This window comes from Thunnus maccoyii, chromosome 1, assembly GCF_910596095.1.
Source record: "Thunnus maccoyii chromosome 1, fThuMac1.1, whole genome shotgun sequence".
NCBI lineage: Eukaryota > Metazoa > Chordata > Actinopteri > Scombriformes > Scombridae > Thunnus > Thunnus maccoyii.
In genome coordinates, this window is record NC_056533.1 from 6,255,189 (window position 1) to 6,277,036 (window position 21,848).

Sequence of the window (21,848 nt, forward strand, 5' to 3'; positions counted from 1 at the left end):
AAATTGTGTACATCTGTTTGCCAGAAAAAGAGTAAAAATATATCTTTTCCTTCATGTGTAACTTGTGTGTAACTGTAGAATGCAAACTCCTCATCATGATGTTAAAACCCCCAAAGTCCCTTAAACAATATGAGGACATGATTTCAGTGTCCTCAGTGGTAGCTATCACCCTGCTCATAAAATATCTTCATGCATGCACAAAAACAATGTAAAATGCCTGTTCTGTCAAGCTGTAGGTTTGGGCCAAGTGTTGTTTCCTGTCATGTTTCTTATAGGCAGCGGTGTGGGTGAGGTTGGGAAGGAGCAATGAGACTCCCTGCAATATTAGGCGTCACGCTGAGGGGTGGTAAGATGATTCCCTTTGAAAAGCTGCAAAAGAAGAGGTGGGAGTGTGTTTCTGTTTTCCACCTCAACCACCCACCTTCCACCCCCACCGCCAACCCCAAGCAAAGACAAAGCGTGTAATAATTACAAGGCCGAGACACAATGCAATGTCGGTTGTGGCGCTGGGAGAGCCGAGCTGTAGCTATCACACTGGCAGATAAATTCAACGCACAATTATTCATCCGGGGACTATGGCATGTAGATTAATGAGTTTGATAACCCGGAGCTTTGCACCAAGCTCCAGCCTGCCGTCATCATCCCCGCTTTGCTCTCTCTTTCCCTCGGTCTCTCGCTCTCTGCTGCTGATAGGAAAGCAACAGAATGAAGAGGTGATCATCAGAAGGTAGATGTGCTCACAAGGACAGACGGGTGAGAAAGTCCTCTAAAGTGAGGACACGTGGTTGGTCCTCACTTCTGCAACAGGTTTCTGTAGGGTTAACACTTCAGTTAATGTGATACATATCATCCATCTGTGATATCTGGTGCTTTCTGGGAGTTATTTTGTGAACACGTCTTATTAAGTTACTGTTTTGGTGATATCTGTGCAAGCTGCATCAGTCTCCTACAGTCTCCTTTGAAATATGATGATTATTACATGATTTCTTTTTTTTTTTAATTAAATGAGTAATTGATGTAAAGGAGATTGCAACTTAAAGATCCCATGTAACTTTTACTGAAAACAAGCAAACAAGAGGCAATTAACAGATAATGGTTAAGCTAAAACACGGTGTAACAGAAGGTTATAAAGTCATCAAACCAACCTGGTAATGTCAGTTACACTGAAATATCTACTGCATCATACCAACACCAGATCACGTTAGCTACCATAAGCTACTGGTCATACCAGACCAAGTAACACTGTAACAGCAAAATGCTGAAGTGTACTGAAGTGAGCAAGTCTGCATTAGATTGCTTATGAATTCAACTTTTCATTTATAACAGGAAGAATGTGTTATTTCTCTTTTTACATATTAGCCAAGTTTGTATTGGTCTTGTGTTGTGAGGGATTTTTTCAACTTGATCCTATTTGCAGCAATAATGACTGTAATACAGTTACTGTATATTTGTACATATGTCTTTGCTTGTGTGTGTAACGTGTGTCTTTGTGTGCTCACGAATGAGTGGTGCTTGCAGTAGTTTGCTGGGATGTATGGGTATACTGTATGTGCATGTGTGTTCATGTCCCTCTGTATCTTGGTGTGAGGAGCGCAGGGGGTGCTGGTGTTGAAGGGTCTCTGTCCCAGGACGGCCATAATGGATGGGGAAAGAGAGACTTCACAGATGGTAGACAGAGGAGAGGACGACCTACACAACAACCAACAACAAGAGAAAAACAACATGGACACAGATGGGGAGGTATGTGTGTGCGTGTGTGTGTGTGTCAGCCACCAGTAGCTCTTTTTCCGTCTGTTATTATACAAAATGAAAGAAAATGTTAAAAGTATTCAAGTCATGTAGTTTTAGAAATGTCGATTTTAGCTATAAAAGCTCTTAAAGATGAGAAAACAACCTCAGGGTGCCACTATGTAACTCTACACACCTCTATACACATCAGACTGGTGGGTTAGAACTCTGTATTCTGCCTGTTTTTGTGGGTGACATCCAGCCGTCTTTCGATCTTTTTTTTAAAGCAGCGTTTCATGTTTTACTCCTGACATGCATTGCCATGACCATTTATGATGTGAGATTCAGTAGAGTTATGACAGTGTCATATAAACAGCTTCACCCAACTATTTTCTTATCTCTTTTTTTCCTATTGTCATTTTACTAAATGACCTACCTGAACAAAAATAGCTGGAGACACAGTCTATGATCCCAAGACCTATTGCTTTGCACTTGTCATTGCTTTTGTGTGTTTAAAATGTGGGCCCAAGCTGCGTTTTTTTCCCTATCCACATTTTCCTTAAAATTTACTGCAGCTTTTTGATAAAACTCTCCACAGCGGACAAATCTCAAAACGCTGCACTATAATGTGGACATGAAAAACAAGTTCCTGTCACCTGCACCTCTCTCTGTGATAACTTCTTTAGAATACCAGTATAGTCATTCGCTCAATACAGTCACTTATCAAATTCATGCCGTCAGACGATTCCATACTGTAGTTATAAAATAGTGATTTGATCAACTTCTCAGTGGAGCACTGAAGGAATCAGTGTTTGCCTTGGTTAATAAGCAGCATTTACCTGCTGTGATCAAATCACTGTTTTATACTCGTTCATTGTCTTAAAAGAAAAACAGGAAAACATGTCAGAGAGAACAACTACACGCAATGCTGAAAAAGGGGGAGAATGGAGCAAGAATGGGGGGGCTGCACTCCCATGTGCCCCTCCAGTGTGACCTTGAACCCAGAGTGGCTATTTGTCAAACTCCTTATAGCTTCTGATCTGACCTGTAAATTCCTGATTCCCTACACACTGTTTTATACACAGACTATTGAGGAAAACATGCAGTGGAGAAATGAGGATAATTTTATGAGCGGGGTCAAGTTTAAAACTGCCCTGGTGCTAATGGACTAGAAGGATTCTTTCTTTCTGACAACTGCATTTATGCCGAAGAGACACAGGCAAACACACATGAATCAGTTTGCATGCACATTCGCCACACTCAAACACACACCTCCTGTCAAACACACACACCATTTAAAGCAGTAAAGTGCAGTCTCATCGGAGTGGCAGGCAGACATCCTGAATAAAATGGAGTGGCATTAATATTAATACCAGTAAAGTGCCTTTATAATCAGACAGTGGCCTGTCAGCCGGCCAAGCGGGGCTGCTAGCATGTCACACACACACACACACACACACACACACACAATGAAGTGTCGCTGACTGTGAGACACACACATAAAACGATAAATATAACAAATGCAAACATATACACATAAATATGTACTACACACTGTATATACACAACCACATGAATGGATGCACACAGGTAGATTTTCATGCAAATATTGACACACAGATGCATGCAAAAACACATGAACAATGACATGTTGTTCAGGGATCCCACAGGTCACTGGTCAATGGAGGATTTCAGGAATCTGATGGAATTTAGACAAGCGTGCTCTAGAGAAGTCGATGCATTTCTGAAGAAAGGCAGATAATATCTGAATTTTTACAAATGAGGCTTCCTCAATTCCACAGGTTGCAACAAACAATCACAAAAACAGTCAAATCAGAGGAATAAGATAATTAGATTTTTAAATAATCAATACAAACACATACACAAGTCAACATGCATGCACAAAACGTTTTAAAAAAACACATCTAAATGAAACACATTGAAAACCTGGTGAAGAAGGGGAAAAGCAACACAAAATAACTATAAAAAACAAGAAACTGGAATCAAAAGAGCAGAAAGAATGAGAGGAGTGGTATTAAGATGATATAGTTAAACATAAGTTACTACAAAACAACCAAAACTGGATATTGTAAATTTTACATCATCCTCACAAAGGCTGTCTCATTAGCAACATTCAATCATAATAGAAACAACCAAAATATATATATTTATAATGGAATATGTAAATGTAAAAAACAGCAAAGTATAAAAATATATACAATCTTATGAAACCTGGATGATTTTACAGCATTACATTAAACGACAGAGTGCAAAGATTAATCTTTTGTTGATTTAAAAAAAAACAGACTTTGGTGACTACAATTGAAATGTTTAAGTGGAAGTTGTATTAAACTTGCCGTTTCGTTTTGTTTAAGGATTAGCAGTTTTCCATGCAGGATGACCTACCACTTCGGGTCTTTAAATGAGGAATCAATTATAAAAAAATAAACAGTGACATACATAAACAAAATTTCCAGACAACATGTCTTTTCAGGTTTTCCAGACTGCTTCCCTGTAGCTGTGGTCACTGTAAACTTGGTACAGGAAAGGATACAATACTTACCAGTCAAAATCCAATATATCTTCCTGATATGTTGAGTTGTAAAACAAAATTAACAAAACTAGTTGGATGTTTAGGTCATGAAAAAAGCTCTGACATTTAATGTAAAGCGATAGAAAACTCAAGTAAATTTACACAGTGGCCACAGTGGGACCTCAGACACATGTAAACTATGCACAGAGATCCATGGACACAGCAACCACACATGCATTCCTGCTTTTTTTCAAAATCTGTGAGCTGATATGCCTGAATCATCGCACATCCAGTATGCACACATATCCCGCAGTGGGGAACAGACCTGGCTCTGAGGTTGTAAATAAAAAGCAGGCTGATGTTTCCAAAGAAGCTCCAAAGGGAGACAGAGAGCTCCAGAGCTGACCGTGTCCATAAAACAGTGAAATACTGTGAGAGGTGATGGCAGCAGCTATGAGACGGGATGCTCTGAGCATTTCCAGATGGACCTCACCACCACCAAGCCAGAACACCCACCACACTACAGACTGCAGGAGGACAGGAGGCTTTTCAGGTATTTAATCCCTCTGCAAAACATTTAGTTGGGAAGTGTTATTTGCAAAATTAGTACTACAGCCACTGTAACACTTTGTGACCAAGATATGAAACAGTAAAAATTGATTTAAAACATTATTTCACAGTGATCTATGATATAGGCACTAAGTACATATTATGTCTTCTAATCATACTTATCTTGAAGAGATAAATACAGTAATGTAAAAAAATATATTTTCAAAGTCATAATTACTAAAGCCGCTAGAGGACTTCTGTAACTTGAACATAAATACAGTATATGTTGTTTTGGGGCACTTGCATAATTGACTGATACTGTTGTTTTTCTTGGGAAGGTCTCTTGATTTAAAACCTTCTCGTTACTTCACCCCACCCACATATTTCATCCCCCCCCCGAAATACCTCACATTAAAGAAGCCAAAGACGCTCAAACTTCAAAGAGGTACTGCACATTTAAACATGTTTTTTGAGCTGTAAAGTAAATTCTTTGACTTTATTGTGATGAAACACATCAATGTTGGTGTTAATGTTGAGTTTTACACCAAATTTATAAAAAAAAAATCTGCATTTCATGGTTTGAAAATGGCTCAACACGCCATCTACTGTTTTAAATCAGCCCTGGACCTTACAAGGCCAATGCTGACAGAGAGTCGACTGTTTGGGACTTATCTACATTATGAAATTTATATTTAAAAAGAATGTTAACGCCCTAACGGCTACATACTGACAATCTTCCACATACACACACACAGAAGGGTTACAGCTACATATTAACACTCCCCCACAGACACACACACACACACACACACACACACACACACACACACACACACACCGCAGAGCCTCTCATAGCACAGCCACTATCTCAGCTACAGCAAAGGTACACAGGAACTTTTACAAGGGACCATGAATGTGCCTCTAGTGACTGTCAAAGCTCTGGAGGACTGTCTGTATTTCCAGCATGGACAGCAGCTACTCATGGGTGGTTAGCTCTGACTACCAGCTATACATCACTGTTCGTGCTACACTGAGTGGTGGTCAGTCCCCTTACCTCCTGTGTCACACACTGCGTAGCCACAAGGCCACACCCCTAATTGTTCTGCATCGATTTTGATCTCTTTTTTAAAAACTATTCATTGTGAGTCCAACAATGTTATAGAACTGCAATCAGTGGAGTACTCTTAAAATTATCTCTATGTTTTCCTTACCAGCGACCTCTTGTGGTAAGTAAAGGCAAAGCAGCACATTGTATCGCCAATCTCTTAAAAAATCTCTAAGGATGGTTTGGCGTTCAGTGTATTGTACAGGTGGTGTTCTTCCTGCCAGGCATCTTTGTGTGCCGCACTTCCGTCAGTACACACTGGGTCAACTGCAGGGTCATCAGCTGGAGCCACCGTGCACATCTGCCGGTCGATGGGCAGTGGCCAGCAGGGGACGTTGAGCCCACCAACCCCTGTAGCTACCATGACTGGGGTGTTGAGCCCCAAAAACTGTCCCTCCTCCATAGCCACAATCAGTAACATGACTTCTCAGCCTCTTCTGCCAGTTTTTTGATGGCCCTCTGTGGACTCGTCCCAGTTATTCCAGCTGCAAGGAGAAGTTGGACTGCTGACTTGCTCACAAAGCCCCTGCATCCAATGTCCACTGGGTGGTTGTAGTCCAGCCAACCTCATTGCACTTTGCTGCCAGTTCAGAGTACTTGAGGCGCTTCAACTCATATGCTTCTGGTATCCCTTCCTCCCAAGGTATAGTAAGTTCAATGATGAGGACCTTCTTGGCAGCTGTGGACCACATCACGACATCTGGTTTGAGAGTTTCTTGTGCACCCAGGTCAACACACATTTCCCATGCCTTTCCAGGAGTTAGTGGAGATGTCTTTTCTACTGCTGGCTTCTGTCGATGCTCTCCTGGCTTCACAAAGGGAATGAGCAGTTGATTGTGACCTGAGGAGTTGATTGCCCCCACCCTGCACTTCTCCAACAGCTCCGCCATCTTCCTCAGCACCTGGTTGTGCCACCACCTGAAGCACCAGTGCAATGTTGCACCCTGAAAAGATATGCTGGAGGCCTGTGTTGCTGTTGCCGCACAGCAGACACTTGTCCTCACTCCCAAACTACCTGGAGAGGCTTCGGAGACGTCAAAGGGTGTCGTATTTTGCCTTTATCAAGAAGCTGAGCCATGCTTGTGGAGTTCACTAGATGTCTGCCCAGCTGATGCCTCTGCTTGTGGTGGCCCTAGGACACTGCCTTGATAAGTCAGAGCTCCTACTCCACCCATGTGACCTCCTCTATGACCATGGTCTTCCTCTGCTCCCTTGTGGGTTTGGACCAGAACTGCACAGGTTCTCCCCAGCCCAATCCTGCCTGACTGTCTTGCACTCTTCCCAGGACCTCTTTGTGTTGCAACATGCTGATGGCTTCATCCACCTCTGCCTGTGCCCTCCACCTGCGCCCTGTGCAGACATCTACCTTTGCGTTCCTTATCAGCTGGTCCCTGGATTCCAATAACTCCAGTACAAGACAGGTTCTCTTCTGCCTGTATCCAAGGCTGATGGATTTCAGAGGAAGTTGCAACATGTTCTTGCCAAAGAGGCCTGAGTCAGAGAAGCAGCGAGAGAAGCCCAGCCACTTCCTGATGTAAATGTTGGGGACGCCATCCGTCCTGCTGGCTACTGATGATGGAATTTCACACACTTTCAGTGGCCACATTACGCGTTGGTAAAGTGTGAACTGGTAGCACAACACCTTATGTTTCCCTGGGAGCTGGCTGCTGTCAATCTTTGCCATTCCATCTGCCAGCTGCTTCTGTGCCAGCCTCCCCATCTGTCTGTCAGAGAGCTCTGACGTGTACTGCCTCCCGAGGCTTCGGATAGGTTGCTCTGCCAGCCATGGAATTTCCTCTCCTCCTGTGACAAACACTATGTTGTTGTTTCTCAGTCCTTTCCTAATCAAAAGGCTCCATGATTTTGAAGGCTTGATCTTCATCCTCGCCCATGTCATCAGCTCATCAAGGCACTTAAGGAGCCTTGACATGCATGGGGCTGTATGGAGGATGCTTGTGACGTCATCCATGTAGCTTCTCAGAGGAGGGAGTCTGTCACCCGATACTAATTTCAGGCCTCTGAGTACTTGCCTGGCTCCAATGAGAATTATAACAAAGCCTGACACAAAGAGTATTGGAAAGATAGAACATCCCATGGCAATGCTGACTTCCAGCTGTTGCCATCCCATTGTAAAACCTTCTAGGGAGAAGCACATGTGGAGGTTGCTGAAATACTTGGCTATGATGTTGGTGACACTGGTTGATATGTGAAATTCCAATCGATCAGCTTATTTGGCACTGAGCCATAGGCATTTGCCAAGTGGAGCCACACCACATGTAGGTGACCAAATCATGCAACTTTGACATGGGAGACTGCGGTTCGTTCTCCATCCCGTGCCAAGAGTTAACCATGATCAATGCTCCCCAACCTTGAGGAGCATTGAGGATGTTACTTAATCAAGTAGTTTTAACCATAGACATGGCAGAGACTTGTTGGGCATGTTGTCCTGCCAAACCAGGCACCAGACCAGATTATGAGCCATTTCAGAAGGCAAACAACTTATTTTGTCGTTTAGGACTGAGGACCTGTCCAGCGGTCCTCACTCTGCAAAATTTCCCACTTATTGTGTGGTACAACCAAGAGCAACTCCATGAATATCTATACAGAGAGACTGTTTGAAAGTATGTGCTGTTATCCCTGTATTGAGACAACAATGACTTGCTAAAAACACAAAATTCTTGGCGGCTGCTTTTCAACCCACCTTCAAGTGTGGCCATTCAAAACAGGTATAAACACTTCAGACAAGGCCAAACAACACATATTAGAACTAGATTGCCTGAGGCATACTGGGGGCTTTAGCTCTGCAGTCCCCATTCACTCTTCTTCTGCTGATCAATGTCCTGCTCCTGGTCCACCAACACCTTGCAGAAAAGTAGAAAACCTTGCAAACTGAAATCTTATTCCTAATCATTTAATAAAACATAGCTGAAGTGGTAAAATTTGCAGGTAGATACAGGTGTCCTACTTTAAATGAAGGGCAAAGGCAGAGGATGGAGGGAGGGGGTGAGAATGTAGTATGGAGAGGGGGAGCAAGAGAAAGCAGGAGTAAGAAGGAGAAAGCATTTTATGGCAGTGTTACTGATATATTGTCAGCTCCAGTATGGTGGCATGTGAGTGAAGCGCTCTTGTCAAGCTGTGATTCCCACTCTGTCCTGCTACATGCAGACAGATCCCACTTAGACACTCACACACGCAGGTGGATAAGGTCTGTCCACACACACATAACCACAGGCTCACTTATACAGTCATGCATAAGGTTTTAAAGAGCAGGTGCACATCAGCTGTGATGTGTTCCTGCTAAATGTCTCCTCAGGAGGCTGTAAATATTCTATCAGCCTGCCTGTCATTGGCCAGAAGTGAGAAATCATAATGAAGCATGAAGGAAAGATCATTCTCTATTCATGTGACAACATTAGCCTCTTTCATAAGAAAACTCAAATATTTATCAGCTGTAAAAAAAACAATTCAATATGATTGGTGGCGATGTAAAATGGACAAAAAAGATTTAAAAAGGAGAAGAAAGAAAACACATGAAAGGAGGTTTCTAATAATAGCACCTAGATTGAGTATGGTGGCAGCATTTTGGTTGGCTGCTTTTTATTGCTTGTTATTAGATCCTGGCAAAACAATTATTAGTCTTATAATTTTTTTTCCTGCATTTGCTGGTAACACAAAAGAATTAAAACAGTGCCCTTGGGCTGTGTAGTCTTACTGCAGTGATTAAAAACAGGAAATTGTGATGCATAAGCTATTAGACAAAGCTGTAATCAGATTCATTAATTTCCTTCATTTCTAAGGGCTAACGGGTTTTCTTAAAGTGACACGGCCTTTAAAATAGATATGCAATCCTGAAATATGCACTAATGACACAAAGCTATGGCAGAAAAGTATGCTTGGATTGATATTTATCAGTCCTGATTATGCAACATAATGCAAATGAGTGCCTTATCCTGATGACCTCTCAACACGGTTCAGCACAGTTGAGTATAGCAGGTGTTACACAATAGGTAAAGATGAAACTGAACACTGGCAGAAAGGTGATTCAACTCTCTCATGAGTTTTAAAGCTTTTATAGTTTCATTAGAGTGCTTGCTGGTTATTTAAAGTCAGAGAGAGAGACCTTTGCTATTATGGAAGCTTTCAGATTATTCTGATGGCTTAAGTTAAAATTGGTGCACTCTGTGCATTGCTTTTAGTTGACCATTATAAAAATGTTTTTAAAAAGCACTGGACTGAAAAATTTCACATGATTTTGTGATGTGAAATCAAATTTCATATTTAGGAATTACATGTATTTTAACATTTACATGTAATAAAAGACATGTTTTAAGCTTTACACGTAAACATGAACCTGAACATATGAAAGAGATCATTTCACATGAAACTGACAGTTCACATCACACTGTGAATTCAAATTAGATGCTTTGAATGCAAACTATTCTTTGTGAAAATGAAAATTTTGCATGTGAACTGAAACATCTCCCATTGGACATTTGATTTCATATTTGAATTAAAGTTTAACGTTTGAAAATCACATGTGAACCATCCAAAAAGCTTGTGTGAATTGTCCGACAACCGCATCTGCTTATTTCATGCGATTCACTCACACGTGATAAGTCACATGCGCTTTTTCTGTGAGGGGAATTCATCACAAATTCATCTCTATAAACTGCTGTCAGCCACAGTGTCTTTTTTGATACTTCCACTAGGGGGTGCCATAGTCTGAAGTTTTCTAATTCTACCCATAGTGGCTTTAAGCTAGCTATGTAGCTTTATTGACCACAATGTGGATACAATCTCCTCAGACAAGCGTACACTCAGGTTAATGGCATGACAAAACAAAACTGACAAAAACTGGCAGAAAGAGGGAATCCCTTGAAAACCAGATGAAAAATTAGAACTAGGAATGACCACAATCAATTCTGAAACACTGCACAAAATTAATTAGGTTTCTGCATGGAGGGTGTGTGTGAGTGTGCGTGTATGTATATGTGTGTGTCATTTGTCTCTGTGCCTCTCCACTGCCACTACGCTATTGAGAAGGCAGTGAGGAGGGTGGGGGATCAGCCCTTTCCCTCACCCCACCTCATCCTTCTTCAGCCCAAATGATTAACTACAAATTACTGATCTCACAACACAATATGTGTGTGTGTGTGTGTGTGTGTGTGTGTGTGTGTGTGTGTGTGTGTGTGTGTGTGTACATCAATATCAATAACAGCGACAACCAATGACAAGTTACTCTCTTGTATTAGTCATATGCACAAATGCAGACAGCTACAATGTAGTCTAAGGGCAAGGTCACACCAGCATTTAGCAAAATTTCTACCAAAATCAGTTCATGGTTCTATGGAATTAGTGGGATGGATTCAATCGCAGAGATAAATAAATTACACATGATTTCTATATGTGGAGCTTTTGTGTAGAATTCAATTACTATGAACTTGGACACATGAATTTGTGCTGGTGCCCAATTGCACATTGTCTTGCCAGCGCCAGACTTGCCAGACTCCAAATGGGTAGATGCTATCATATTAGCCAGGCCGCATTGTCTACTTTTATATAATCTTGCTCTTTAACTATTCCAGGAAAGAATCACTTATTTTCCTTTTTTTCTTTTAAAGACCAAGGTAGCTAGCTTGATAACTGTCACTTAGCAAGCCAGCTAACTTGACGGACTATTGCAGTTGTTTGGATTAGCAAGTCAGTGGCTAGCTAGCGTGTTAGCAGTTACCACTCATCAACTTGGGCAGGGTTGCCACCCATCCCGTAAAATAAGGAATCGTCCTGTAATTGGAAACTAAAAGACATGTTCCGTATTGAACTGACAGGATGTGCTTTGTTCCGTATTTTTGAGAATCAATTTAGTGCAAGTTTATGGGAGAGAAATATTACAGGTTAGGTTATTAAGACAGGGCTCTATTATGAGATAGAGGGAAACCTTCCCGCTCTGTTATCCTTCAGCCTGGCTGTCACGTCATGTTCCATTACCCAAACAGAGAATGTCCTTCTCCTTGGTCGTGAGTGACAGCGTTGCTACAATATGGCGTCCTGCTTCCATGACAACTGCAAGCACATAGTAAACACGTCACGCACCCAGTGAACTGCTCTGCAAAGTTGAGTATGTAACGTTAAACTACAACGTTAGGGTAGCACTTCAAGTAGAGAGTAACCAGTTGCAGGCTAATTGCTGGAGTGCCAAAGGACACAGGACCGCCACAGACAAACAGAGTATAACACGAAAAAGGGAGGATAGACATGAGGACATGGCCATTGTGTGGACTATTTTGGAAAAGGTAAGCATGAGTTTTGTTTGTAAATTTGTCAACATATTCTGTAATTCTATTGCTTGTATCTGCTGGGTAAAGAAGATCTGAATAAATTTTTGCATAGTTGATTGCAAAACAAATTATTTGGAGTGCAGACCCATGAGTCCCATAGTTAAATATTTGGGCAACTGGGCATGTTGTGTTGAGTATCTAAAAATAATTGTAAATTGTTTGATGTGCAGGGCTGTAAACCTCACAGCTATGTGAGCACTTAAAAACCAGTGCGGTCCAGCTGAGTGTGCACATTTAGGCCAAAATCTAGCTGTATGGCTGGGACACATTTTATTGCTGCCATTTCATTTGCTTATTACTCGTTGACGTGACCACTCATTGTAGAGCCAGAATTGGTCTGGTAAATGGTTGAAGCCATTGCGGTTTCCTTGATGTTATTATGTATGGTATGGATAGGACTCCTCACAACCAAGGATGTGGGCATTTTAATGTTATATCTTTAGATAAGTCTACTACTGAAGGGTAATGCAGGTGTAGGACCCGTCATTTTGGACAAAATAAGCATTATGCAATAATTACCTATTTGTTATAGGAACACAATAGTCGGAGCTCTGACGTCATATATATAGTCCCTCTCCAAAGAAAGCTTCTATCACCACCTATTTTGCTATGTTTCACAAATGAATTTCACTGTTATACTTTCTGGTGTGACCAAAAGTAACACACACACACACACACACACACAGGCACAGGCAGACAAAAGTACTAACATGAGGAGTCATTGACATATCCTTTTCTCTTTTGTTAATCAGATGACTACACACCCATTTACACAAGCTTGGACACTCCCAATTGCTCATTCTTACCATAGCCTACACACACACACACACACACACACACACACACACACACAGAGTAGAAAGTTGTGCTCTCAAAGTCTTTCCATTCAGCACTTTGCTCTGTCAGTAAAGATATGCCACTTAAAACACTGAACCTTCTGAAGTCCTCATCAGAAGAGAAGTCCACACTTTCATAAAGCTGAGACGCAATTAAATACAAAAAAGATGCTTTTATTAACACAGCAGTCCAACACACACACACATCCACATACACACACTCCAGCCTCCTACCCTGTAAACTTCAATCCATCGCTCTAACTTGTGGACAAAAGGGACCAGAATTTCTTTGGAGTGTGTACGGACCAAAAAAAAAAAAAAAGAAAAAAACATGATGTCTCGACTTGTCGGGAAGCGAGGGCCCAGACGGTTCCAGCGCTCAGGGGGCCTTCATGATCTGATATCTTTTTAATTAACGGTATCCCATTCAGCCACTTGAAGGAACAAAATAAAAAGGGAAAGAGAGAGAAAGAGGGAGATACTTAAGTTTTGACAGCTCTAATTAATGTGCATGGAGGCAAAAAAGAGCAAAAAAAAAAAAAAAAACTGGGGAAGACGAGCTGATCTCATAGCGGATTGGTGAAGGATTCATTAGACAGGCCAGTCCATATAAAAGACATCAAACACTCCTCTCTCTCCCTCCTTTAGACTTCTTTTTTTTCTCTCTCTTTCTCTCTTTCTATTTTTGTTTTTTTTTTTTGAAAGAAAGCCTTGGCAGAAAATGGAAAAGGAAGAGATGAAAAGAGAGACACAGGAACAGTGACTGAGAATGTAAGAAAAATGAAAGGGAAGGAGAGGAAACAGAGATGGGAGGATAGAAAAGAGAGAGAGAAGGAGGTAGAAAAGGAGGTGGGAGAGTTCAGGGTGGGGGGACGAAGCCCAGAGCTGCCACTTCACAACAGGGGAGATGAATGACTTTTTACTTCTGGACACTGGGCCTTAATGAAACCTCCAGAGGCCAAACAATGGCATCTCTGACACACACACACACACACGCACACAAAAGTAGACACTATATGTAGGTATACTCTCGTGCACACTAGTAGTAAAACACTACCAGAGACAGACACGCACTACATTCATGAACACACAGACACACACTATAAAAATAAAACCCTGGTGCATGTGCACACATATGCATGCTCACACACAGTAGCACACAAACACATGCACAAACATAAGAGACACACACATATTCAGAAGTATCTACATCAACACGCAAACACACTCATACATACATAGAACAAAAAGTGGGCACAGACCTACACACACACAAAATGCACAGAAAATACTTTCAAACAGACACACAAACAAAATACACTGCAATTACACACACTATCTCTTTCTCTGTCACACACACACACACACACACTTAGCCTCCCTGGGTGAAGCAGGGCAGAGCAGCAGTGGTGCTGGTGGTGGAAACAGAGTTGGAGACATGGAGGCCACCTCTGGTAAAGCAGGTCAAAGAGACTGAGCTCCCTTAGCAACCCAACATCCCATAATAGCATCGTAGCTGCAGCCCACCGATCTTCTGCTACACAGACAGAAACCGGATCTACTGTATGTCTGCAACCTGCAGTGATTCATCAGCTAAGTATTTGGGTGTTACATGTAGCAGTTTAAATGTTCTTGCACTGATCTAAATGCTGTAGTTTCTTTATATTTTGTATATTATTGAGTTTCATATTTTACAGGCATGATTTGTCTAAGTAATATACTGTATGTGTACCCATGTGCTGTAGTAAACTGTAATTTTTTCCTCCCTCTATTACTCATGAGAACATTTCTACTTTATCCTTGGATTCATTTACAAGGCTTTCACAATGGACCATGACAAATATCAATAACAGTGGGATGATGTAACAGTGTACCAAGCCCTAATGATGTCATCAGGGTTATCCTGGCTGGGGCTTGGAGACTACATATTTTTAGCAAAAGCCTGTGTAAGAACCTTGGGACGTGGAGTTTGAAAGAATAAAGCATTTACTAGGTGTGGGGGGAGGGAAGGGGGTGGTTCTGAAGAAAGATGCTGTTGAGCTGCATTGTGGGAAATGTAGTGATCCAGTGTTTTTGGGGCTTGACCTATTGAGAGTAAAATACAGAATATCTAAAGGAATGTTAATTTTTATTCTTTTGCAATATGCGATAAAGGAATGACAGCCAAAACTATGAAAATGACATTCATTTTGAGAGTAAATTTTCCTTTAGTTTAATCAGTTTAAAAGTCAAAATGATTATGCCATACCCGTACTTTTTTTTTTCATTTACATACTATGATTATTTTATTGATGCTATTACTAATTTTCCAATGCAGATCATTGAATTTTAATCTGAATACTGGTGACAAATTCTAGAAAAATTTGAGCTCACTACTCCCCTTACATTTCTGATTCAAAATACCTCACCATTGACTCCCATGGGTCCCTCCTGTGCTTCAGCTGTGGAAATAAATTGTCCTTGAAGAGCTATATTAAGTCCATGCGTCCCCAGGTCGCAGCCCATCCCACTCGGTTATTATGATAACCTTTATTCGTCAGACTGATTCAGAGTTGAGAGGGATGAAAAGTTTTGGGAGTGCCTTGATTGATTCCTTCCAACTTCCCCGGCCTTTCTCAGACTGCATTTGCAGAGTCAATCACTGGCGGGGAGTGATTTATTGGCACTGCTGGCATTTCCGTGGTACGCCGCCACCATCCGCCCACCACCACCACCTCCCAGTCCATCCATCCCTCCCTCTAATACCCTCAATTAATGCATCAAGGCAAGCTCCGGGTTATCATTCCCCATCCTCTTCCACCCTCCACTCCTGCACTCCGACGTCCCTCCATCCCTCCGTACCTCTCCATCATTCTCAATTAAAGGCAGCTGGATGGGTAGCTCTTATCTGCTCTTATGAATATGCAAGCGCCTCTTATCCATACGCCAAGCGGCAGGTAAAACGGTTACCGGGGCTCCGTGCACTGCATAGAAATGGCTTTGTGTTTGGGGTTTGGTCATGGCGAGGTTTGGATGGGAAATACCTTTGTTCATTTGATCCCTTCATCTGTGTTGTACATCATACAGTAATAGTTTATTTCCACTGATTCTCATGGTATTGAGAGGATGGTGAAAGGACATATTTTGCCCTTCATCTGTCAATCTGTTCACCTGTTTTTGCTTTCTGTTTGTTCTGAGTCCCTGATATTCTAGTGTGCATCTGTAACTCATTGCTAAGACTTACCAGGAATATACAAATATAAACTATTTTGTTAAATGTTCGAATCATGATTATTTATTTTGATTTATGAAGAAAATCTGTATTTTATTGCACTTTCACTTGTGACAATATACTAATACCCAATATTTACTATATTTTTATATTGCTGCATTTTTCTAACAGCAAGTCGCTGTCCTGTAAAAACCATGTATCTCCATGTATGTAATTTTTCATGAGATAGTAAAAGCAGCCCTGTTTCCTGCTTTATGACAATGCATTTTTCATATAACCCAGTGGAGCTTAAAGATTTTTACTTGGCTTAACAGGTATGAGAATTTTCTCAACCCATGAAGGGACACTTAATTCTTCAGTTTATCTGAAACATTTAAAATTATTAAATTTAGATGTATATAGCAAATCTAAAGCAGTTGCACTCTTATTGAGGTCTATATAACAAATTCCACACAAATGAGGCTTATTACTTTTGAAAACAGCTTGAAAGAATCTGTTGTTCTTTGGAGGACAAAGCATGTCCAAATGACAGACGATGATTCACTTTTAGGAACTATTTTTTGATGATTTACCTTTTGTTCCATTTTACTCGTCAGTCCACTTTTTTCACAGATGCTCTCTGAATGGCTTCTTTGCTCTCTTTTTGGTTACATGCTGCATGCTGCATATTTCAGGCTCATGATAGGTCAGGTGTAATGAAAATGCGCAGTGTACCACAGCAATACTTTTAAAGAAACCTGATAACACAATATAAAAATGACTGATAATTTAAGTGTACAATGTACCCTTGCATGCACTCCTTCAAATAAAGATAAAACCCAGAGAAAGGAGAAGGCAGGCTTTAGTGGTAAACAGTATGTCTCTGTATAAGAAAGCTCAACTTGCATCAATCACAATGAGAATAAAATATTGGTTTAGATATTCATTTCACAGGGTAACTTGCAGCAGACTATACACCACATTTATGAAAAAAAAACTTTTCATGCAATCAGAGCAGCTTTTTTTTAATCATTTGAAATAAGAGAGACAAAGATCAGTGTTAGAACATTAGTTTATTTCTTGTTGAGACACATCCAACTAATGGAGGTAAAAGAAGAGAATGAAAAACAGAGAGATGTTCCCTTCAATGGAGAGAGAGAGAGAGAGAGAGAGATGGGAATATTACTGAGGGGTTTCAATCATGGTTAACAGCACCATCTACAGGATGTTTAGAGTATTGCAATGAAAGAAAAAATTAAAATCACATCTTGTCTGATCATTAAAATGATCTTATTGTGTAGTGGAGGCGGTGAGAACTTGAGGCAAGCAGAGAGGAAGAGTGGGATTATAGACGGAAGAAAACAAAAGAAGAAATGAGAAGAGCAGACAAGAGAAGGACAGAAAATGCAAGGGAGTAGTGAAGAAAGGAAAGGAAAGAAAAAAGGAAGGAAAGGAAACTGCGAAGGTAAAAAGAGAAGGGAGAGAAGCGAGAATAGGGGAAGAGAGGAATGAAGGAAAGAAGTAGCAAGGTGATAAGGGAGCAAAGAAGGAAATTCAATTCAAGGAAGGAATGAAAAAAGGTGAGAAAATGGGGAAAAAAGACTGGAAATAAAAGGAGAGATAGCAGTAAAGTGGGAGGATGATTGAAAAAAGGAAGAAGGGTAAAGGAAGAAGGCAGAGTAGAGGGAAGGAAGAATAGGGAGGGAATAAGGGAGGGTAATGAGACAGGAATGAAAGAAAGGGAGGTAGTGGAAGGTGAGAAGGGAGCAAAGACAGAAAGTCAACCAAAAAAAGAGAGGAAAGAAATAAAGAAATAAAATGAGGGTGGAAGAAAGGATGGAGGTGAGGAATGACAAAGGCAAACTGTTGTTTTCCAACCAAACAAAAAAACAGAAAAAAATATATCTGCATAATAATAAGGAACTAAAACATGAAGGAGAGGAGAATTCAAAGAAGAAAGGAAAGAAGCAAGCAAAATGCAGAAAAACATCAATTCTATTCAAGAAAAAAAAAATCTACCTGAAATCCATGTTCATATGCAAACTTAAAAATGACAGATGTCAGTTGTACTATATCACCTCATGTCCTATAGTTGGGTCCCCCAGTAAGTTTGACACCTGATTGAACCTCAACACCCCCCTCTGTCTTAAGGGTTTGCCTCATTACCCTGCAGACCAAATGGAGGACTGTTCCATGTCAGGGCGAATACAGGGGGAAGGGATCGGATGGAGAGGGCCTGCAGGCTCAGTGTCACTCACATCAGCAGATGTGTCAGTGAATTTGACATATGCCTGATATGTATGACACACACACACAAACACACATACACACTCTCCAATGATGTTACATAGCCAAGGGCCCACCGTTGGCTACTCCCTCATTTCACACACTTTAGAGCTGTAGCCTGAGGCAGCCAACAAGCCAGCCCCCACCCCTCCTGCTTCACAACACACAAACATACACACACAAACACTCACAGTGGGTACAAACATAGGATTCCAATCCCACTAACATGCACAGTCTAATGAGCGGTAAGCAGATATGTATGGACATGTTTGTGTGTTTGTTTGGAATATAGGCCAACATATTTCCTCTGAATCACACAAATGAGTTGTGATTCCATCAGTATAGATATACATAGAAACCAGTATGGATGAGCGTGATTGTTGTTTATCCGAACCACGTGGTTTTAAGATCAGCAGTGAACATAATCTGAGAGAATTTTGTTGCATTTTATAGATTTTTCCGTGCAATAGGAATTAAAATGGTAAAAAGTAATGATTCAATTATAAAATTAGGGTGGAACAATCTGTAAGTGGCACTGATGGTTCATGATACGTGATCATTTAAAGTTAAATTAATACACTACACTGAACTTTCTGACCTTTCTGGCCTTTTTGCTACTGTAGTTGGTTCATTTTTATGAATGCTGTATAAAACCACAGTGTTAAGACTCTGTTGGTGGTTAAGTTCTTTGCTCAAGTGCACCTCAGTGGTGCACAGTGAAGGAGAGGCAAGCACTGCTAATTCACTTCATTATCCAGATTTATTATGCAAGTGCAGGATCTCGTGGCAACTCTACAGTTACAATCATGTCCTAAACACACGTATGATGACAAGATTGGCCTTTCAAATTATGAACTATGAAAGTGAGAACTGTATAGCTGGATGATTAAAGCTGCATTAAAAGATTCTTTGGCCACTGTAAAAAAAGCTGTAAAAACAACACTGACATATTCTTACCTTTTCAGTTGACATGGTAAATGTGGTCTGTTAACAGATCAAGCAGATACAGAGCAACATTAGTATCTAACGTTCACTCTCCTTTTAGCTAGGGTTTGGTCTCCACCATCTACCGCAATGATATCTAGCTCATTAGCGGTTAAATACTCTAGCAGATAGCTGGGCAGGTAACGGCCAATGGGTTAATTTGAGATTTTTTACTGAAACCAGTCGGCAGCTATGTCTGGAGAGGACACTGATGACAGCACTGAGAATGGGAAAAAAAAAAAAAACATTAAAAGTTGCAAAACAGAAAACTAATGAGAAAACTTATATATTATTATGATACATGCAAATTAAATGTGTTATTCAACTAAGTTGGATTCAAACAAATGCCCAGGTTTCTTGAAAGGAATTTATTACAATAAAAAAAAGTTCACATGGAGTTTTTTTAGGTTTGGGAATTAATTCTTTTTTAAGATTATTTTTTGGGCATCATTTGCCTTTATTGGACAGTGGCAGCAAGGAGGCAGTAAAGGAAACAAAGGGAGAGAGAGAAGGGTTTGACATGCAACATAGGGATGTTGCATGTATGTGGCATGCACAGTAACCATTCAGCTGCTTGGGCTCTCAAATAAGAATAAATTCTATGGTGTCAGAGGTTAGAGGACCAAAACAAATGAAACTCTGTTCACTTTTCATATTCTTTCATTTGAGAACATCCAAGGCCACATTTAAACTTACACTGTACCATCATAGCAAGCCTACACCATTTGTTTTTGTGTCTTAATTTCCATTGACAGATTTTCTTTCACTTAAAAGCAGCATGAAAAATCCCATTTTACCGTTTCTGTTCGGCTTTTCCAAATAACTTTCAGAAAAAAATCTTATTTGCTCATCCATGAAAACCTTAGCGCTACTGTTCCATCTATTCTTCTCCTTATATATAGTGTGCCTTAATTTTTTATATCTCTAGCTTGATCACACCTGACGCCATCCTATTTCATGGTAAATAAAAATCAAATTTTGCCACACCATTGCTGTTCCTCCCACTTAATACCAGCCTCCTAGTTCACCCCAATTAAACATGAGCTCTGGCTGCCCTTTATGAAACATCACCTTCCTCATGACAAATGAAACATTACTATTAAAGCTAAAGATTGAATTAACAGAATCTCTCTCTCACTCTCTCTCTCTCTCTCTCTCTCTGTTCTTCCAGTCAGCAATAACCTCATCTCCAATTAGCAGTAGAGCTGAATCTCCAGACTGATTTGGTTCGGGCTAATTTGTCTGTATTATTACCTGGATGACATTCAGCTCTTCTGCCTTTACATATTTGTGGGGTTTATTCTCTAAAAACAGACTTTAGGCTCAACAACACAGCAAACTGTTCTTGTGTCTTATTGTGAAATCCAGCTGTAATGAACCTGACAGAAATGATGAAGAGGTGCTTTATCTACATTGCACTACAGAAGCAAAGAGCAGTAACTACACAAGTGGTTATGAAAGTTATGAAAAAAGGGGTTTAAAGTTTTCAGGCAAGAAGCAAACGGCATGAAAGGTTGTAATGACTTCATTTTATGATTTTTAGCCCACAAACATTTCCTAATAGCTAAAAAAATCCAAATATTTTAGTCTGCCTGTGGATAATCTTCAGAGAATGCAAGGAGAGAATGTTTACATCAACAAAATGTGTTATCTCAGCTTTGATGCAGCATCTATTTTAACTAGTTTAATTAAATCAAATATAAATTAATTAATTTATATAGTAAAACACGTCAAAAATTCAGATTAAGTTCTTGATTTTGATCAAATAGTCCATGAACAGTAGTTACATTTTGCCTTTGTAGTGCAGTACAGATTACTAATATTAGTAGGCTAAGCAAGAATATGGAATATGAGCAAAAACACATTATGGTCAAAAAAACTTTTTTGTTTTTGTTTTTTGGTCACTCTGCTGTTTTCCAGCTAAAATATACATCTTTCCAATATAAACTGATATTATAATTATCAGTAGTTTCAAACTCTTGTACATTGATTATAAAGGCAGCTGTTTGTTTGCCTCATGAATACTGAATGTGTATTTCATTTAGTGTTGGTTTGTGTCACATCATTATGCTTCCATTTTGGCCATGACTGTCATTGTGTATAAATAAAGGTCAAATAAATAAAAAAAACTATTAAAAAATTGTGATAATCACTGGAGATCAGAGTTTTCCCTTATTTTCTTTATTTAGCGTTACAACCCTGGACTCATTTATAAAAATGTTGTATTTTAACAGTCAATTCTTGTTCTTAAATTCAACCAAAGAGCAAAATCTTCGACATTTTTGTGCTGAGAAGACTG

The 21,848-nt window shown here is 40.2% G+C and overlaps 1 protein-coding gene across 2 annotated transcripts; it reads right to left on the minus strand.

Annotated features, from left to right (window-relative positions):
- Positions 1-3,623: 3,623 nt before the first annotated feature.
- LOC121901553 lies at positions 3,624-13,801 on the minus strand. 2 transcript variants are annotated; one of them, XR_006097310.1, is made up of 2 exons: positions 11,904-13,801; positions 3,624-4,827 (listed from the first exon to the last, which is right to left on the minus strand). XR_006097310.1 is itself a non-coding variant. In XM_042418404.1 (2 exons), exon 1 carries the CDS (start codon positions 7,882-7,884, stop codon positions 7,078-7,080), a length of 807 nt encoding a protein of 268 aa, XP_042274338.1. In that variant the 5' UTR covers positions 7,885-7,966; the 3' UTR covers positions 3,624-4,827; positions 6,022-7,077. The 2 variants fall into 2 exon arrangements, 1 of the variants encoding a protein (XP_042274338.1); XM_042418404.1 differs by lacking the exon at positions 11,904-13,801 and adding an exon at positions 6,022-7,966.
- Positions 13,802-21,848: the final 8,047 nt, after the last annotated feature.